The sequence below is a fragment of the Chlorocebus sabaeus genome, chromosome 12 (genome assembly GCF_047675955.1).
Source record: "Chlorocebus sabaeus isolate Y175 chromosome 12, mChlSab1.0.hap1, whole genome shotgun sequence".
Classification (NCBI taxonomy): Eukaryota; Metazoa; Chordata; class Mammalia; order Primates; family Cercopithecidae; genus Chlorocebus; species Chlorocebus sabaeus.
Genome location: NC_132915.1, coordinates 110,275,678 through 110,295,378, shown reverse-complemented (window position 1 = coordinate 110,295,378; position 19,701 = coordinate 110,275,678). Strand labels below are relative to the sequence as shown.

Genomic DNA, 19,701 nt, shown 5'->3' with positions numbered 1-19,701 from the left:
CCTCCCGAGTCTGTCATTTCCGAACGGCCATGCGAGGGCGCCCAGCGCGACAGGGACCACCTCCTGCCCTCCACGGAGGCCCAAAGACACCCAGGAGGGACGCCCGGCCATCACTCCAAGGGCGAGGTCGCTCCCCCATGGAGAAGGGCTCCCCAAAGTCCGAGCGCCCTCGGAGAAAGTCGCCGGGACCTGGGCCTTCGCCTCAACCCCCGCCCACCGCAACTTTCGCGGGCGGTAGCGGGGCAGGAAGTGGGGGGGCGGGGGCGGGGGCGGTGCTTGGGGCGCGGGGAGGTGCCAGACGAGTGCTCCGGCCCCGCCCCTGCCCCGCCCGGCCGTGGCCGCGCCCCCTGCGCCCCCAGCGCCCCGGAGCCGCTGAGCCGCGGAGTCATCGAGTCGCAGCGCCGGGCGTGGGGACTGCGGGCGGGGCGAACAAAGCGGCGGCGACGCGGACGGCCCAGGCCCGGGACGCGCGGAGCGAGCGACCCCACCGGGCCTTTGTCTCGGGCGGGGCAGGAGCGGCGGCGGCCGCGGGGCGCCCGGAGCGCAGAATGCGGCGCCCGGCGGCGCGGATCGGGGAGCGCTGCGGCGACTGGCTGCGTGGAGCCCGGCCCGGGGCCCGCGGGCACTTGCGTGTGTGAAGCGGGGAGATCCGGCGCGCTGCCCGTTGCCCGCCCCGCGGCCGCACGTGGGCGGGAGCGGCGGCCCGAGAGGAGCCCGAGGAGGAGGAGGAGGAAGAGGAGGGGACGCGCGGCGGCGCAGCGGGGGACCTGGGGCAGCCCGCGCGAAGCCCCGCCCCGGTCCTGAGCCCCGCGCGCGCGGGCGGGATGCCCCGCTGCCGCTGCACTTTGGCTCCAGCGCTGCCCTGAGCCGGTCGGGCCCGCGGGCGCCATGGAGCAGTGGCGGCAGTGCGGCCGCTGGCTCATCGACTGCAAGGTCCTGCCGCCCAACCACCGGGTGGTGTGGCCCTCGGCCGTGGTCTTCGACCTGGCGCAGGCGCTGCGCGACGGGGTCCTCCTGTGCCAGCTGCTGCACAACCTCTCCCCCGGCTCCATCGACCTCAAGGACATCAACTTCCGGCCGCAGATGTCCCAGGTGAGCGCCCGGCGCGGCGGGAGGGCCCCGGGGCTCCGGCGTTCGCGCTGCCCGACGCGCGGACGGAACGCGGAGGTCGCAGCGGCGGCTGCCCAGGCGCCCTGGCTGGGGCGGCCGTGCTCTGGGGACGCGGGCGGGCGACGGGAGGGCGCGCCCCGGCCCTCCGAGCCGCGACCTCAGGAGGCGCGAAGTTGGCCAAAGTCCCTCCAGCCTGGGTCGCGCCGCCGTCCCTCCAACCCCCGGGCACTGCTCCGGTGCGGCGGTTGCGCGGTCTGCGCCGCCTGGGATGGGGGAGGCTCCCGCGCTGCGCTGGCTCTGCGGGGCCCTGCGAGTGGCCCCTCAGCCCCCGGGGAGCCTGCCGAGCCGGGTGTAAGCGTCGTGGGGCGCATCCTCGGGCCTCGCGCCTGCTGGCCGGACGCCGGGGGAAGAGCGGGCGCGGTCGCTGTGCCGGCCCGGGGCGCGGCTGGAGGGCCCGGGAGGGGCTCGGGGCGGGAGCCCTCCGGGCCGGAGGGAGCTGGGTTCGCCCCGGGCACCGCCCCCTCGCCGGCCTCCGCCTCTTCCAGGACCCGGGCCCGGGTCGAGCCGCCTCGAGGATCCCCAGGGCCACTTGGCGCCGGTCCTGGCCCCCATCGCTTTCCTAACACCCCCACCCCTCCTTCGGCGCTGAGTGTGGTCTTTGTCGCGGCGGAGACACGCGTGCGGCCGCGGGGCCACGCAGGAAAATGCCTGCCCCGCCGAACGGAGCTGCTTTTCTTGGCCTCTTAAAGGGAACTTGGCTAAGACTTGAGCAGAATCGGGGCTTCCATCCTCTTCTCCGGGGGTCGCGGAATCCTTACTGGGAGCAGCTTAGAAGAGGTCGGGGGAGGCAGAGGGGGTGCCAGCCGGGTCCAACCAGCACCAACGAGGCGCCACCTTCCAGCCAGCTCAGCAGCCCCTCACGGCGCGCAGTGGCAACTCCATGTGGAGAGGGACCATTCACCAGTGGGACTTAGGACGTGGTTCCTGGGAAGGAGGGAGAGTGAGTCACTAGCGATTCCAGGCTGGGCTGCCGAGGCCTCTGCCCTTTGGTGGTGACTGCGTTTCCTAGGAGACCGGGCCCTTCTCTGCTGGGTTGGGGTGGGGGGTGCTGACAAAGGCAAGCCCTGAGGGGAAGGGGCCGCCTTCCCACTGGGTAATTATTACCCAGCACCGCCTGGACCGGCTTAGTAGGTGCCCTCAGGAGCCTCCCTGGGAGCCAGCCCTTCTTCCCGCAGGGTGTCAGTGGTCAGGTGCAGGTGGCGGTCACCGCTGCAGCGGGCTTCCCCAGATCTGTTCTCAGAGCCCCACGGGGACTGGGAAGTCTGGACTCCATTTTATGGCTGGAGAAACTGAGGAGAAGGGTAGCTGTGGGGGAGCAGGGCTGGGCCTTGAACCGAGGCGGCTGCCTTTGATGTGAGTTCCAGGGGCTGCCCAGGCTGACTTGCTTGGGCAGGATTTCCGGCTGCTTGCAGGCTGGGGCTCAGGGCAGAGGCAGGGCAGCTGGGTCAGCACAGAGGAGCCTTGGGAGGACTCGCTGGGTCTCCCAGCTGCCCCTCCCCAGCTGTGGTTTGGGAAGATGGGAAGAAGAGGGGGCCCTGGCTGTGGCAGGTGGCTTGGCTCAGCCTTTGCACTGGAAGTTCAAGCCCGAGACTTCCCGGGGTCTCTGGAGCCATTGGCCAGGCAGCAATATGAACCCTGGCACAGGCCCCTTGAACCCTGCTGCTGGGCCGGTGCAGGGGCATCTGGGGGTCCCGCTGCCGAGCCGGTGAAGGGGTGTGTAGGGGCCCTGCTGCTGGGTGGGTGGAGGGTGTGTAGGGGCCTGGGCGGTAGGAGGACCACATGGGTGTGTATCTGTGTGGCTCTCTGCTCTGATTGAATCCTGGCACTGTCCCCTCCCAGGTAGGCAATGACCTCCAGAGCCTCAGTTTCCCCATCTGTGTCATGAGAACAGTCATAGCAGTCCCCTCTTAGCCATGCTGTGAGGATTTGCTAAGGGCAGGCACAGAAGGCACACCCTTAGCACAGTGCCCATGAAATGACCATCACCTGGACACTGGCATGTATGGCCCTGTGTAGCTGAGGCTGACGTTGCCCTCCACTCCTCTGTCCCGTGGAGGGTGGGCCACCTTTGTACGGCTGTTGCCTGCACAGGGATGGCTGCAGGTGCTCCCTTAACCCTCATGTTGGCTATGACGGCCCCATCTGTACATTCACACGTGGAGAAACCCCTTTACTGCATCTGGCTGCACACAGGAGCTGGGAGAGGGACTTCATTTCTCTATATGGCTGGTGTTTGTTATCTGGGAAACTCACTTTTTTTTTTTTTTCTTTTTGGAGATGAAGTCTTGCTCTGTCGCCCAGGCTGGAGTGCAGTGGTGCAATGTCGGCTCACTACAACCTCCACCTCCTGGGTTCAAGCGATTCTCTTGCCTCAGCCTCCTGAGTAGCTGGGACTGCAGGCACGTGCCACCATGCCCAGCTATTATTATTATTATTATTATTATTATTATATTATTTGAGATGGAGTCTCGCTCTGTTGACCAGGCAGGCGTGCAGTGGCGCAGTCTCAGCTCATTGCAACCTCCACCTCGGGTTCAAGCAATTCTCCTGCTTCAGCCTCCTGAGTAGCTGGGATTACAGGTGCCTGCCGCCATGCTTGGCTAATTTTTTGTATATATATATATTTTTTTTTGAGATGGAGTTTCGCTCTTGTTGCCCAGGCTGGAATGCAATGCTGCAATCTCAGCTCACCACAATCTCCGCCTCCCAGGTTCAAGTGATTCTTCTGTGTCAGCCTCCTGAGTAGCTGGGATTACAGGCGTGTGCCACCTCACTCAGCTAATTTTGTATTTTTAGTAGAGACGATATTTCACTATGTTGGCCAGACAGATCTCGAACTCCTGACCTCGTGATCCGCCCGCCTCGGCCTCCCAAAGTGTTGGGATTACAGGCGTGAGCCACGGCGCCCCACCCATGCCCAGCTATTTTTTGTATTTTTAGTAGAGATGGGGTTTCACTGTGTTGGCTAGGCTAGTCTCGAACTCCTGACCTCGTGATCTGCTCACCGCAGCCTCCCAAAGTGCTGGGATTACAGACATGAGCCCCCGCGCCTGGCTGAAACTCATATTTCTTAAGGAGTGGGGATGGGATGGGGAAGAGGTCATCTCCACCCTTGGTGGTTGGGTCATAGAAAAATCACATCTGCCCTTTCTTACCTGCCCTGCTGTGGCCTAAGCACAACCTTAGGTGGGGGTTGCCACCTGTGTTTAATAGGTGAGGCCATCAAGGTTCGGAGAGCTTGAGTGACTCCTCACCACGCCGCCGCTCCTGCCCAGATCGGTAAGTGGCAAAACCAACATAGGGATTGCAGTTTCCCTCCCAAGACTGTTTAAATAAATGAGGACTGCAGACCTTCCTAAGCGGGCTTGCTGTCTTGCGGACTTTCTGAGAGATGTCCCTGGCCTCGTTCTTGGATCGTCATGGTGTGTGTCTGTTTTCAAGGGGTGGCTGGGTTGGGGGGTGGGTGCGTGTGATCCCTGGCTAGTGAGTTGCAGGGTCCCTCGAGGGCACATGCTGGGGAGTCTCCCACCTCCCTGCCAGTCATGGCATATGGGGCCGTCTAGCCCGGAGGCCTCTATGATGTTCCCTCCTTCCAGAATCTCCCCTGGCTTCTCATGGTGACATCTTATTTTCAGAGGACTTGGAGCGCCCCTCCCACTTTGAGTTTAATCTAGGCTGGGTTATTTGCCCTAATGGATCATCATAGCAGTGTGCATTTATGCAGCACCTGCTGTGCGCAGAACCGGGTGCTAGGAGGTGGTCACAGAGATCCCAGTTGCCCACCTGGTCATTTCTTTTGAAGCTGGCAAGATCTACTTTATTTTATTTTATTTTTTATCCAAAGTGCCTGGAAGCCCCATGGGTTTAATTAAACTAATTGGGTATGACCACAATCTGCTGACCCTAACAAGAGACTGGGTATGTCTGGAGAAGCTTCGGTTGGGAGGTCCCGAGGTTGCCTGTGCCAGCATCTGCAGATTGCACCCTTAGGGCACCACCCGCCCAGTCTCTGACTTGCGCACATCGCCCTGGTGGCCTCTTCCCCGTAAAACAGATCAGGCAGCCATTGCTGGGACACCACGCAAAGGCTTGGCCCCGGGCCCGCCAGGGTCTGTCCCCAACCTCTGCCTCAACTCCTTGTGCTCCCTGCCTGTTCCCAGACACGCCATGCTCCCTGCCTGTTCCCAGACACGACATGCTCCCTGCCTCTTCCCAGACACGCCGTGCTCCCTGCCTGTTCCCAGACACGCCAGCCTGGCGATGTTTTTGGCACCCCCCTCCAGGGCCTTTTTGATGTGTGCCATCATGAGCTGTGCGCTTGCTGGAAGACCTTCTCTCCTTCTAACCTGGTTCTTCCTGTAGGAGCTGGTATCGGGGCTGCCTCCCCTTGGCAGCCTCCCTGGGTTTCACCCGCTCCCCACCCTGTCCTGCACGCGCTCGAACCTCCGTCTCACTCCTTCACTGTTCCAGGGCTCCCTCTGGCCTCGTCCTCTCCGCTTTTTGTTTCATTACACAGTACCCTTGCTGCTCGTTCTGCAAAACTCAGCAGCTGGACAGCTGGAGAGTGTAACGAGGGACCTCGATCCTAACGAGGGACCGAGTGTGTCTGGAGCACCTTTGTGTGACTGCCCCGCTTCCGGGTCTGAGCCCCTCCAAGGCAGGGCCGTGGCTGGGCTTGCTCCTCTCTGGGTCCCTCAGAACCTTGTGCGTTCATTCAAGGAATAATAAATAAATAAATAAATAAAATATAATTAAATAATAAATGAATAAATAATAATAAAACCCTGCCGCATGCCATGCGGGCTTTGTGCCTGTGAGGGGAGGGAGGACAACAGGCCGGGGCTGTCCCCGCTCTCGTGAGGCTTCTCGTCGCGCAAGGGCCCCAGTGGATGTTGATGAGGAGCTTGGTAACTGAAAAGCGACAGGGAAATACCCGAAGGGCCCCGGTGCCAGCAGAAGGGGCTTGGCTGGTGTAGCCGGGGTCCAAAACACAGGGCTGCTGGGAGCAGAGGAGGGAATGCTGGCTGTGAGGAAGACAAGGATGCCTTTTTTTTTTAGGGGATAGATTGTATTTTCTAAAAAAATGTGAAAATATCTCAGTCGTAGGAAAGTTACAAGTACAGCACAGGTAACTTGAACCATTTGAGGGGAAGTATGGGGCTCGATGCCCTGCACCCCAAATGCATCAGTGCGTTTCCTACAAACAAGGTCATGCTCCTCTGTAACCACAGCACCGCCGTCTCCATCCAGCCAACAGCAGCAATCCGTGACCCGTCCGCTTCTCCACAGTTGTCCCAGAAAATGCCCTTCACGGCATACAGCAGCCTCAGGACCCTGGGCTGCCGGTGGCTGTGTCCCCCTCTGTCAACCTGGGCCCACTCCTCAGCCTTTCTTTGATGTTCATGACCTTGACTCTTTGGAAGGTTACAGCCTCCTTTGGTTACAGAATGTTCCCCCATCAGCAGGTTCAGGCCATGCACCTGTAGGGGCCTAGCTCAGCCTCCATGCTGCATCCTTCCTGCTTCCTCCTAGCAGTTGGCACAGGGCTTGGATGTGCCCCATTGCCGGTGATGTTGTGTTTAATTACTCTGTTAAGGTGGAGTTTGCTTGATTTCACTGTGAAGTTACTTTGCTTCCCTTTGCCCTTAACACATACTTAAAGAAGATACTTTGAATCAATATAAATATCTTGCTGTTTGCTTCTCCTTTTCTCCCTCTTTTCCTTCCTCTCTTGTCATTCTCTGCTCATCTCTCTCACTCTTTTCTTCCTTTTCTTCTCCTCCATCTCTGCTTTTCTTTTTCCTCTCTCCCTCCCTCATTCTGTCCCTTCCTGCCGTGTCTCCAGTTTGAGTTATGATTTCCTATTTTATTCCATGCGTATAACCTGTTACCATCATTATTTATATTGACGTCTCAGGTTTGGCCAATGAGAACCGTGTTACACCAGCTTTTGCTTCCCTGTGTCTTTTGATTCGTCCTCATCATTCTTCGAGTGCAGAGGACGTGTGAATACCGTGCCTGACTTCCTGGCACAAGATGTTCCAGGCTCACTTTGCGTTTCCATCATCCCAGCTTAGGAACCAGCTGTTTGTCCAAGGAGCTCTGGTTCCTTGGTAGTGGAGAGGGGTATTTAGAAGGCAAGATCAGGGCTGGGCATGGTGGCTCATTCCTGCAGTCCCCTCACTTTGGGAGGCCGAGGCGGGCAGATCATTTGAGATCAGGAGTTTGAGGCCAGCCTGGCCCACGTGGTGAAACCCTGTCTTTACTAAAAATGCAAAAATTAGCCGGGCATGGTGGCAGTCGCCTGTAGTTCCAGCTACTTGGGAGGCTGAGGCAGGAGAATCGCTTGAATCGGGAGATGGAGGTTGCAGTGAGTGGAGATCGCGCCACTGCACTCCAGCCTGGGTGACAGAATGAGACTCCACCTCAAAAAAAAAAAAAAGCCAACTCCCCCCACCTCGCAAAAAAAAAAAGAAGGGAAGGTTGGATGAGGTGTGCTCAGTGCTGCTGGGCTTTTCCTGCTTCCAGGCACTCTCAGTGTTCACACCTGGGGAATTGGTGTATGTGTGTATGTATTTATGTATGTGTCTCTGTATCCATATATGTCTATGCATGTTGACATGTGTATTTGTTTTCTGTCTATATTAGTGCTGCCAGATAGAAATATAACGTAACCCACATCTATATTTTCAGAATTTTGGTGGTTGCAATAAAAAAGCAAAAACAAATGTGTAGCACTAATTATAATAATATGTATATGTGTATATATATATATATTTTTTGAGAGGGAGTCTTGCTCTGTCACCCAGGCTAGAGTGCAGTGGCCGGATCTCGGCTCACTGCAAGCTCCGCCTCCCGGGTTTATGCCATTCTCCTGCCTCAGTCCCCCGAGTAGCTGGGACTACAGGCACCCGCCACCTCATCCGGCTAGTTTTTTGTATTTTTAGTAGAGACGGGGTTTCACCGTGTTAGCCAGGATGGTCTTGATCTCCTGACCTCGTGATCCACCCGTCTCGGCCTCCCAAAGTGCTGGGATTACAGGCTTGAGCCACCGTGCCCAGCCTATAATAATATGTTTTACTTAACCTATGCTCTCTCTCTCTATATTTTTTGAGACAGGGCCTCCCTTTGTCCCTCACGCTGGAATGAGTGGCACAAACTTGGCTCACTGCAACCTTTGCCGGCCACGTTCGAGTAATTATAGCACCTCAGCTTCCCGAGTAGCTGGGACTACAGGCTTGTGCCACCACATCTGGCTAATGTTTGTATTTTTAGGAGAGATGAGGTTTCGCCACATTGGCCATGCTGATAACCTCTGCGTTTTCAACAGGGGCATCACTGCTTTTGAGGGGGTGAAAATCACATCTTTGGGGATGAAGAAATATTATTCTTATGGATTATTTTTAGAGACAGGGTCTCATTCTGTTGCCCAGTCTGAAGAGCAGTGGTGTGATCATGACTCACTGCAGCCTCAAACTCCTGGGCTCAAGGAATCCTCTCACTACAGTCTCCCAAGTAGCTGGGACTACAGGCGTGTGCCACCACGCCCAGCTAATGTTTTAATTTCTTGTAGAGATGAGAGCTTGCATGTTGCCCAGGCTGGTCTTGAACTCCTGGGCTCAAGCAGTCCTCATGCCTTGGCTTCCCAAAGTGTTGGGATTACAGGCATGAGCCACTGCAGTCAGAAGAAATCTTATTTTCATGAATAAACTACAGATGTGCATGCCACACAAAACACAGAGACAGGCCGGGCACAGTGGCTCACACCTGTAATCCCAGCAGTTTGGGAGGCCGAGGCGGGCAGATCACCTGAGGTCAGGAGTTTGAGACCAGCCTGGACAACATGGTGAAACCCCTGTCTCTACTAAAAATACAAAAAATTAGCTGGGGTGTGGTGGTGCACACTTGTAATTCCAGCTACTTGGGAGGCTAGGCAGGAGAATTGCTTGAACCTGAGAGGCGGAGGTTGCAGTGAGCCGAGATCACGCCATTGCACTCCAGCCTGGGCGACAGAGCGAGACTCCGTCTCAAAAGAAAAAACAAAACAGGTCGGGCATAGTGGCTCACTCCTGTAATTCCAGCACTTTGGGAGGCCGAGACGGGTGGATCACGAGGTCAGGAGATCGAGACCATCCTGGCTAACACGGTGAAACCCCGTCTCTACTAAAATACAAAAAAAATTAGCCGGGCGTGGTGGCGGGCGCCTGTGGTCCCAGCTACTCGGGAGGCTGAGGCAGGAGAATGGCGTGAACCTGGGAGGCGGAGCTTGCAGTGAGCCAAGATCGCACCACTGCACTCCAGCCTGGGCGACAGAGTGAGACTCCGTCTCAAAAAACAAAACAAAACAAAACAAAAAACTCACAGAAACAGTGCATCTGCAATATTAAAATTTCAGGCAGGGAGGGAGATTAGGAAAAGTATCTGAAAAGGCTCCTTGGAGGGACAATAATGAAAATGAGGGTGAGAAACTTTCATCTTGCGAGCACTGGCATTCCTGCTGAGCAGGAGCCCGGGAGCATGGGGTGGGGTGGGGTGGGAGCCCTGGCTGTTAGTGACAGGGACTCACCGGGAGTGGGACTTGAAGGCTATGTTGAGCAGGATCCCAGGCTCAGGCCTGGGGTCAGCAGGAAAGACCCTAGGCCGCAAGGAGGGCAAAACCTGGCATTGGCGAAGATAAGAGATTTTTGCCGAGTGTTGCGATTGCAAAAACCCTGGCTTTGGTGTGGGGCAGCATGAGACTGGGAGGAATGCTGGGTGTGAGGTGTGGAGGCCGCTGTGAGAGTGACCTGCATCTGCCTGCGGTTTGGCCTTGGAGATGGGTCGGGGCCCTGGCGTCAGGGCGGTGGACTTCTGGAGACGGGACCTTGTTGGGGGTCTGGCGTGGGTGAGCGTCCGGCCCACCCCGTGCCTCTGTGGAGCCTTTTCTTGCTCTGAGGCCCAGGTCATGAGGATGTCTCGTCCCTGGAGGAAATCTTTCTGGTCTTCCTGGAAGGACCCTGGGTTCTGGCCTGGGTGGTGGGCAGCGTGGTGCCCTCTTTTGAGGTGACTTGTGGGGACACATGTTCGTCCCTGTGTCCAGGCCATGTCTGTGGGCTGTGGCTTCCCAGTTTGAGGGGTGGGATTCCCAGGACAGGGACAGCGTTGGCAATCCGGTGGGGCTGGTGTGGAAGACCCTGGCTTTACGCAGAGGCCCAGACCCGAGCCCCCAGCTGAGGCCCCAGCAGGCCTCCCTCCTGACTGCCCCTGAAGTCACCTTCTTCTCTCCCGGTGTCCCAGCCCAGCCATTGCCGTCCCTCTCCTAGAGCAGGCGGCGGCAGATGTTACCATGTGCAGGGCTGGATGGTAAATATTTTAGGTTTTGTGAGCCAGACGGTCTCTGTCACGACTATGCAGGTCTGCCCTTGCAGCACGACAGCAGCCCTGGGTGGTCTGTAAACGGAGGAGTGTGGCGATGCTCCCATGAAATTTATTTTTGTAGAATGAAATTTGAAATGTATATCATTTTCACGTATCATGAAATATTATTCTTATGCTTCCCCCACCAACCTGCTCAACCATTTAAAAACATAAAAACCTTGGCCAGGCACGGTGGCTCAAGCCTGTAATTCCAGCACTTTGGGAGGCTGAGGCGGGCACATCACGAGGTCAGGAGATCGAGACCATCCTAGCTAACATGGTGAAACCCCGTCTCTACTAAAAAAAATACAAAAAATTAGCCAGGCGTGGTGGTGGGCGCCTGTAGTCCCAGCTACTCAGGAGGCTGAGGCAGGAGAATGGCGTGAACCCGGGAGGCGGAGCTTGCAGTGAGCGGAGATCGCGCCACTGCACTCCAGCCTGGGGGACAGAGCGAGACTCCGTCTCAAAAAAAAAAACAACAAAAAACTACAAAAACATAAAAACCTTTCTTGGCTTGCAGGATGTACAAAACCAGGCAGTGGGCCCTATGAAATCAGGCAGTGGGCCCTCCAAAACCAGGCGGTGGCCAGAGTCTGGCACGCCCAGTCCTAGGTCCCCTCTTGTGGCCTCCTGCCCCGCCAGCCAGAGTCTGCCACGCCCAGTCCTAGGTCCCCTCTTGCCGTCTCCTGCCCTGCCAGCCTGGTCTGCCGCACCCTATCCCAGGTGTCCCTCTTGCAGCCTCCTGCCCCGCTAGCTAGAGTCTGCTGCACCCAGTCCCATGTGCCCCTCTTTCGGCCTGCTGCCCCACCAGCCTCGTCTGCAGCCATGTGTGCTGCAGCCACACATGGTTTGACGCTGCTATCCTGGAGGCGCCGCCCCGCCTGGTGGCACCCCCACCGAGTCCCCCTGGCCTTCCGTGCCCCAGCTCCAGGCACACTGACTGCCTTCCTGTGCCTCCCAGTTCAGGGCCTTTCTCCTGCAGTTCCCTGAAGGGGAACCCTCTTGCCTGGCTCACTGCTGCCGTCTGCTTAGAGGCCTGTCCTGGGAAACCTTTCCTGCCCCCAGGCCCGCTCGGCCCCCTGACAAGGGCTCTTGGTCTCCCGGACTTTCCCCTTCCAGGTCGCAGTTTGTTGTATTTACTGTTCCATTTGTATCTAAAGCTTTTGGCAGGGGCTGGTCAAATAGGAAGCGATCAGTAAGAGCAGAGCTTTCTCCCAGGCCCTTGTTGTGCCGGGAAGCACACTGAGCGCCGCCATGACCCCAGCCCCCACCCTTGGGCAGTCTAGAGGGGACTTAGCTCTCAGCCCCATTTTCCTGATGGAGGCCGGGCTCCTCATGTCTGGAATGACACTGCCAGAAAGAGATCACTGGAAGTGCTTGGAGACACGATGAGTGGCCCACAGGGGCGGCAGTGGGGACCACACTGGCCTGCTCGGCCACACTTAGCATCTTAATGGTGGCCGTGTCCCTCGAGCTCAGCCTCCTTGTCTGAAATGGGATGACCGTGTCCCCCTTGCAGACTCTTGGAAAGATTTGATGCAAAAAGTGTGTGCCTGGCACCCAGCACAGTTTCTACCCCACGGCAGGCCCCACTGAGCCTCAGGACATGGCACCCTCACCCCGGGCCTGGCGGCTCACTCCCAGTGAAGGGCACTGGCCCTCGCCCGCTGCCTGCCCTCCCTCAGCATCAGAGCTGGGTGCAGCGGGCGGCCTGAGGGAGCGGCTCTTCTCCTGGGGCTGCTGCCTTACCACCCACCTCTCCTCCCCTCCCCTCTGGCTGCCAAGTGGAAGCTGAAGCCCTGGGCGCGCTGCTGGGGGCACCTGGACACCGCACTGGTGTAGTGGGGTGTGGTCGTGGTCACTAGCGCCTGTCTGCAGGAGGAGGCATTCCGGGGCAAGCAGAATCAGGTAAGCCAGATGGTCCTGCAACACCTAAGTCTGAGATGGGGAAGGGAGCTGTTAATAGTCACATGAGGACCATGGGTGAGGAAGAACCTGCCGGTGATGTGGGACACTGAAGAAGGGGCCTCACCCCATCTCCTGCTTCTCCCCAGGGCCTCCTGGGTTGGACTGGGTAGAAGGTGGGGCATGTGCAGTCTTTGCCGTTGGCAGGGTCAACAGCAGGCTGTGCCAGTCCTCAGCAAATGCGGTATTTAGATCCCTGGGGGCAGGGTGATGGTGGAAAGCTTCCTGGAGGAGTTGGTACTCGAGATGCTCTGAAAAGTAGATGGCTTTTGGTAGCTAAGGGTTGGAGACAGGTGGTTGTTCTACAGAGACGGCTCTGTGTGGCCACAGGCTGCAGGTGCCGCCGCACTGCTTCGTCCTGGGTCATTGCTGGAAGGGGTGTTGCGGTTTCTGAAATCCATGTTCCAGCAGCAGTTGGGACAGAGGACGCTGCATGCCAGCAGCTCTGATGATTAGACACCTAAGGCAGCGGCCGCCGCTCACTGCAGAGCCCGACCTGGCTGGCACCGGGCCACCTGCTTGGTGTCCTTCCCTCCGCCTTGCAGGGGATGGTGTTTCCCTGCAGCAGTGATGAGTCTGAGACCCAGGGAGATGCGTGATAGAAGGTTCCAGAGAGGTGGCTGTGCCCCATGGCTGGCGGGGCAGCTGGGTGGTGATCAGCTTCTGTGGCGTCAGGGTTGGGGACAGCACCGCAGTGTCCTGGGGAAAGATCTTGCTGCCAGGGCCCCTCTGCCCTGACAGACGCCCTTTCTCTATTCTGGATGGGTTTGTTTCAGGACCAGCACTGGCACCTCCCCTGGTCCTTGGAAGACCCTGCGCAGCACCAGGTGGGGGCCGCTCTGCCCCGGTTAATGGATGGAGGAGGGGACAGGTGATGGACCAGTCTGAGATCACGCAGCTGTGTGGGGGCCGAGGCCTCGTGCCAGCCCGTGCAGGTCTCTCGCCTCTGGAGAACCATTTGCCTCTGGAGCACCCCCCTCCACCAGCAAAACGGCCCATTGGGTTGGTGGGAGGTTGGGAGACAGGGAACCAGGTGCCTGAGGCCAGAGATGGCCCCAGGGCTGACTGGCTCTGCCCTCTGGCCACACAGCTCCCGGCCTCCTGCTCCTCCTGCGCCCGGGTGGCTGGCGGCCCAGCTGTCCTCCATTCCACTCTGCTTGCCGTGCACCAGCTTGTGGCATTGGGCAGCAGAGGCAGAAGCCCTGTGCTTGTGTTGCTGGCTTTCTGGAAGGGGCAGAATGAGGATGAACAGAGAGAGGAAGATGGTACTTTCAGATGAGAGAGAAGGCAGGCAGGAGGCAGGGCCGCCTTCAGGTGACTCCGGCAGGCTCCCTGACGAGGTGGCAAGGCGGTGGTGTGTGCAGCTGGCGCCGCCTTCCCCTCACCACTAGCACCTGTGCTCCCCGAATGCTGTTTCAGCTGAGTGAGTTCAGCTGGGGCCTGCAGGGGAGCGTGAGGCCCTGGCAAATCAGCAGGCTGACAGCAGGAGGTCCTCGTGGGCCACAGGTCAGTGGTGGGGCTCTGGGACATGCGGGAGGCGTGCCTGGGCCCGGGTCAGTGCTTGGCTGCCTGTCCCGCCGGTGGCCATGGCTCTGGGCTCTGCGTCTCTGCCGCAGGAAGTCTCCTTTGGCTCATCCTCCTGCCCTGTCAACATCCTTTGTCTGAGTTCCGGATGGCTGCGGCGTCCGCTCCTTCCTGCTGCCCTGGGAGCCCAGCTGTCCTCATGCAGCCCCTGCCTGGGGACCCATCTCCGGGCCTGGCCTCGTGTGTGGTTGGGTGTTGGGCGGCCGACACATTCCCAGGGTGGAGACGGCACAGCGTTGAGCCTCTGACACCCGCTTTCAGATCCTGCCTCGGCACCTCGTGGCTGTCCTATGGCGCCTCTCTGGGCCCTGTATCCTCCTCTGTCAAAGGGGCTATTTTAGGAGCCCCTCCCAGGGGTTGGCTGAGGACGTGACCCTCAGCCTGGTGCCTGGCAAGTGGGAAGTGCTCGGCTGACATGTCCCCCCACCCCTGCAGGGTGGAGCCATGAGCTCACCTCGCCGACGCCCCCACCCCCGGCACGGAAGCTCTTCTGAAGCCTTTGTGCCCCTCCCCACGTGCTCACTTGACACCTCTGGGGTGGGCGGTCCGGGACCTGCAGACCTGCTCTCACCCTGGGGTCAGGAGCTGGCTGGAGGAGACTCTAAACCCACAAACTCCGCCGCCCTGCCCCCATCAGCTCTGATGAGCCCCCTTCTTCACCGGGGCAAGCCCCATGCTCAGGTGCCCGGTTTTTGGTCCCCTGAAGCTTTGTGCTCTGAAGGACTCTTTGCCTGGCACTGCGGACGCTGTTTGGCTTCTGAATCCAAAAGATAAACAAGGATAACAAATACAGGGTTGCGGAGGGGATGGTCTGGTCAGCAGTGGGAGCTTGAATTTTGGGCCAGACTGAGCGGCCGTGCCCCTGAGTTAGGTCTCCTGGTGCGTGGCACCTGCAGGTTTTGCAATCCTGATGCTGCTTCTGTTTTGTGGGGTTCATTTGTCAGTCTTTTTTTCTTTTTTGAGACGGAGTCTCGCTATGTCACCCAGGCTGGAGTGCAGTGGCCGGATCTCGGCTCACTGCAAGCTCCGCCTCCTGGGTTCACGCCATTCTCCTGCCTCAGCCTCTCGAGTAGCTGGGACTACAGGCGCCCGCCACCTCGCCTGGCTAGTTTTTTGTATTTTTAGTAGAGGCGGGGTTTCACCGTGTTAGCCAGGGTGGTCTCGATCTCCTGACCTTGTGATCCGCCCGCCTCAGCCTCCCACAGTGCTGGGATTACAGGCGTGAGCCACCGGGCCTGGCTAATTTTTTGTGTTTTTAGTAGAGACGGGGTTTCACCGTGTTAGCCAGGATGGTCTCGATCTCCAGACCTCGTGATCCGCCCACCTCGGCCTCCCACAGTGCTGGGATTACAGGCGTGAGCCACGGCACCTGGCTCATTTGTCAGTCTTTAAAGAGTTTGTATAAAAATGAAGAAAAATCATTTTAACAGACCCACTCCTTGTCCCCCTGGGCCAGCTTGGCCTTGAAGTCATCAATATTTCTGTTGGTTTGTTTTGTACTTTTGGTTTCAAAGGCAGCGCGAAAACACGGTATCTTTCCGTTCCCCACCAGGTGCTTGTCGGCCATGGCCTTCCCGGGATTGAGGAGCCTGTCTCCAAGTTTCCTCAAGGCGTCGGAGCCCTGTGTTCTTGGAAATCTGCATGGGGTGGGGAGGGGGTGCCTGTCTGTCATCTGTTGTCAGGGAGTTTAAAAAATGCTGTGTTGGCTGCCTCCAGGGTCATCCTTCCACGGGGGGATCCTTTCTGCAGTGGCTGGAGTAGGAGGGGGTCCCCCAATCCCCCAGTGGAGGAGGTGGCAGTGAGATCCTCCTAGGGGACCCTGGGACCAGCACCCTCTGGCAGGGAGGGCAGTTTCTCCAGCCCTGCCCAGCCCTGCCTCTCCTGGCCTCACCCTCGAATGCCGTGTACCTCCCCGCCCCTGGGTTTGGACACACGTCCAGTTTGCAGCTACATTTCTTGGATCGTCACGTTTGTCGCATACACGTAGGACATCTCCAGAGGCAGGGGGCATAGGAGCTGCGTGCCCCGGGGCAGGTGGACAGTGCATCCCCTTTGCCAGCTGAGGGGCAGAGGCCCGAGGCACTGAGCCACCTGGACTTGGCGTGGCCTTCCTGACTCAGGCGCTGCCCCCTTGACCTTGGCTGCTCCCCCAAGTTTGAGGCCTGTGTCTTGGTTTTTCTGCGTTGTTCTGTCCTCCGGTGTGTCTGTGGTTGGCGTCCGGCAGGGGCTGCAGGCTGCGTGTTGAGAGGTGAGCTCTGGACACTTGCCTGCAGCTCCAGTGTCCCACCTCCCACCGTTGTCAGGAACCAGAGGTGCTGGGTGAGTGACAGCTGTCATGGATGGAGATGGACCGCGTGTCATGTCATTTGCCTGGGTGAGTGACAGCTGTCATGCATGGAGGGTGACTGGCCCCAGGGCTGTTGTCATGTGTCCCCGGTGCACAAGGTGCCTAGGCAATCCTTGTCTAGCAACATTCTGTGTCCCAGGCCCCCTCGGGTGGCAGAAGGTTCTGGTCCCTCATGCTTATGAGCGCCACATCCTGAGACCCTCCTGCCCCCTGTGACTGGGCCATCTGTGCCTCCCTCCCCCAGGCCCTAGCTCATCTTTCTGCTGGGACAGGAGAGAGAAACAGTCCCACAGTCATTTTGGTGAAAGCCAGGACCCCCTTCAGATCTGAGCTGTTCCATGTACAACGGCTGGGCTGCTCCTCAGACGGACACCAGGCACCCATTGGATGCCGGAGGTCCTCGTGGGATGCTGGGGGGGCCTCACTCTGCCTGAAGTCCCTCTTGGTTTTATCTGTTTTCATTCCAGAGCCGGAAGGAGACGGGCTTGGGGCAGGGCAACTGGGCGTGGCCCGGGCCTAGAGCTGGGCCGGCTGGGCTCCTCGACTCCCGGCCCCTCAGTCTTGCTGCATTGTTGCTCCCCTCTGGCTGGAGTCCCTGGCTGTAGGAGAGGCACACCCTTCATCCCTGGGGTGTCCAGGCACAGTGCAGTGTGGTTAGGACCTAGGGCTGGAGTCCTGGAGCTGCTGACACTGTGTTTTTGAGCTTGACTTTCCTGGAGCCTCAGTTTCCTTCTCTGTAGGATGGGGATAAAAAGAATGGCTTCCTCAGTGGATGAGTGGGGCATACACTTGGAGTCCATCCATGCAGTGGAATATATGTGGATGAACCTGGAAAACGTGATGCTAAGGGGAGGAAGCCAGGCCTGAAAGACAAGTCCTGCGTGATTCCCTTAAAACGTCCAGAATAGCAGCTCCTGTCGCAGAACAGAAAGCAGATGCACGGCTGCCGGGAGAAGGCGCTGGGGAGAGCGCCCACAGGCTTGGGGGTCTGTTTGGGGGCGTGAAAAAGTTCTGCAGCTCCATAGTGTGGAGGGTTCGTGGTATTGTGAATGTATTACACTAAATGTCACTAACAGTAAGGTTTGTGTGATGTGTACTTTACCACAATTAACATAGCCTCTCCCTTGTGGGGAATGAAGGTCTCATTTCATCAACTCCTACCCCGAGGCAGAACCCATCCCTTACTAGGAGCGGCGGGCACCCCAACCTGCCCCAGCACCCCTCCATGTCCATGGCCTCCCTCACCAGCAGCCAGGAGGGCTGGATACAAACCCACATCCTCGCTCAGCGCTCAGTGCGCCAAGCCTGTCGCCCACAGCAGCAACCTGCTGGGTCAGTGTTATCTGCCTCTCTCCTTCCCTACCTGGCCTCCCACACTTGGCTCACCTTCCATCTCAGGGTCTGTTTCTGGGGGACGCAGCCTCAGAGCCTTACAAAACAGGATTAAATAAAACCTGTCAACCCTGGGCAAAGACTGTCACTCACATGAACCCCTCAACTCTGTCACCCAGGGTTCTGGGTTCTGTCAGGGGCATGAATCACAACGAAGGCCTTGCAGGAGGGTGGGTGAGGCCTGCTCCCCACGGTACCATAAGGTGCAGACCGTGAGGGAAACTGTTGGCCTGAGAGCCTGGAGGTTCTTGGAAGACTTCGGGGGGCCAGTCAGAAAAGTGAGTGTCCTGTCTGGAAGTCCTGGAAGCAGAAGCCTTGTGTGCTGACCTGTCTGTCCACGGCGCAGTGCTGGGCTTAGTGCTGGGTGCAGGGTGTGACCTGTCTGTCCACGGTGCAGTGCTGGGCGCAGGGTGTGACCTGTCTGTCCGTGGCACAGTGCTGGGTGCAGGGTGTGACCTGTCTGTCTGTGGCGCAGTGCTGGGCGCAGGGTGTGACCTGTCTGTCCATGGCGCAGTGCTGGGCACAGGGTGTGACCTGTCTGTCCACGGTGCAGTGCTGGGCGCAGGGTGTGACCTGTCTGTCCACGGTGCAGTGCTGGGTGCAGGGTGTGACCTGTCTGTCCGTGGCGCAGTGCTGGGTGCAGGGTGTGATCTGTCTGTCCACAGCGCAGTGCTGGGCGCAGGGCACAAGGTACAGGGAGTGTGTGGATTTTCTGAGTGGGTGAATGGCACAGTGAGGAAGAGGACTGTGTTAAGGGAGCTGTTTCCAAGTCCAGCCCGGAAACTGTAGCTTGCTCATGTTTGCCCTTGGGCAACTTGCTCAACCTTTCTGAGCCTCAGTGTACCCATTTACACAGTAGGGAGGTGGTGCACTCTCCGTCCTCCAGGTGGATGTGGAGTGGTCATACCCGACACGGGGTGCAGGTGTGTGCTTAGCCTAGCGAAAAAGCAGGCAGCACACGGAGGCTGCTGCCGATGTGACCACTGCTGCCCTGTGCCCTGGTCACCTCCCCGGACGTTCACTCCCATCTGGCGAGTGGCTGCCTTAAGGGGAGGCTGGAGGTTGGAGGGGCACTGCGGGCCATTCTGGGGCCACCTCCCTGTCTAGGCCCTTGTGCAAGGGAGCCGGAGTTGCAGTGAGCCTGGGTATTCACCTACCCAGCAAGCGTTTACTGACCCCTACCCTGTGCCTGGCTCTGGGCAGACAGGCAGCCCTGCTCACGGCCCAGGAGGACACAGGCAGATACCACAGAGGCAGTGCGGAGGGAGTGTGAGAAGGCGCTGGGCCCAGGTCATCTGGGGTCATCCTTCCACAGGCTTCCCCAGTGCCCGCCTCCTCCGCCTCCCACTCTTCCCTTGGCATCTTCAAGGTGGTGATGGGGAGCTTCTCCGCGGACTTGTGAGAGACCCCTCATCGTGCGAGTAGCCAGTGCCTAACTCAGGTTAAGTGAAGAAGGAAGATGGGTCCAGTGGGCACGTGAGATCTTGGGCCACTTGCATGATTCCTGGGCCTTGGTTGCCTCATCTGTAGAATGGGGCCATCATGTCTGCCTGGGTGGGGCAGGGTCTGGGGCTTCCTGGAGGAAGTGGCCTTTTAGCTGAGCCCTGCACAACGATTGGAGTGCACCAGGTGAGCGTGAACGGAACGTTCTGGAACAGATTCACAACACCCCAACCTCCACCTTCCTGGCCTGGTGATCTGAGGTCAGGACTCTGACCTGCTGGATCCTGCTTCCGCATCCTCATTTCCCTCCTGAATTGCCGTGTTGTTTTTCTGCCCCGTGGTTCTTTCCCAGCAGTCAGCTGAGTGGGAATTCGATGCTTATCCCAAGGCCTGGGGGTCCCCGC

The 19,701-nt window shown here is 58.7% G+C and overlaps 1 protein-coding gene across 2 annotated transcripts in view; it reads left to right on the top strand.

Moving 5' to 3' along the window:
- The first annotated feature begins 421 nt into the window (after nucleotides 1-421).
- VAV2 (vav guanine nucleotide exchange factor 2) overlaps nucleotides 422-19,701 on the top strand; it is a 235,677-nt gene continuing 216,397 nt past the window's right edge. The window contains exon 1 of one of the 2 annotated variants that reach the window (XM_073022082.1): nucleotides 422-1,092. In XM_073022082.1, the coding sequence (XP_072878183.1) occupies nucleotides 889-1,092 (204 nt within the window). In that variant the 5' untranslated portion in view covers nucleotides 422-888. The remainder of the gene's footprint in view (nucleotides 1,093-19,701) is intronic. The other variant, XM_073022081.1, reaches the window with a different exon arrangement.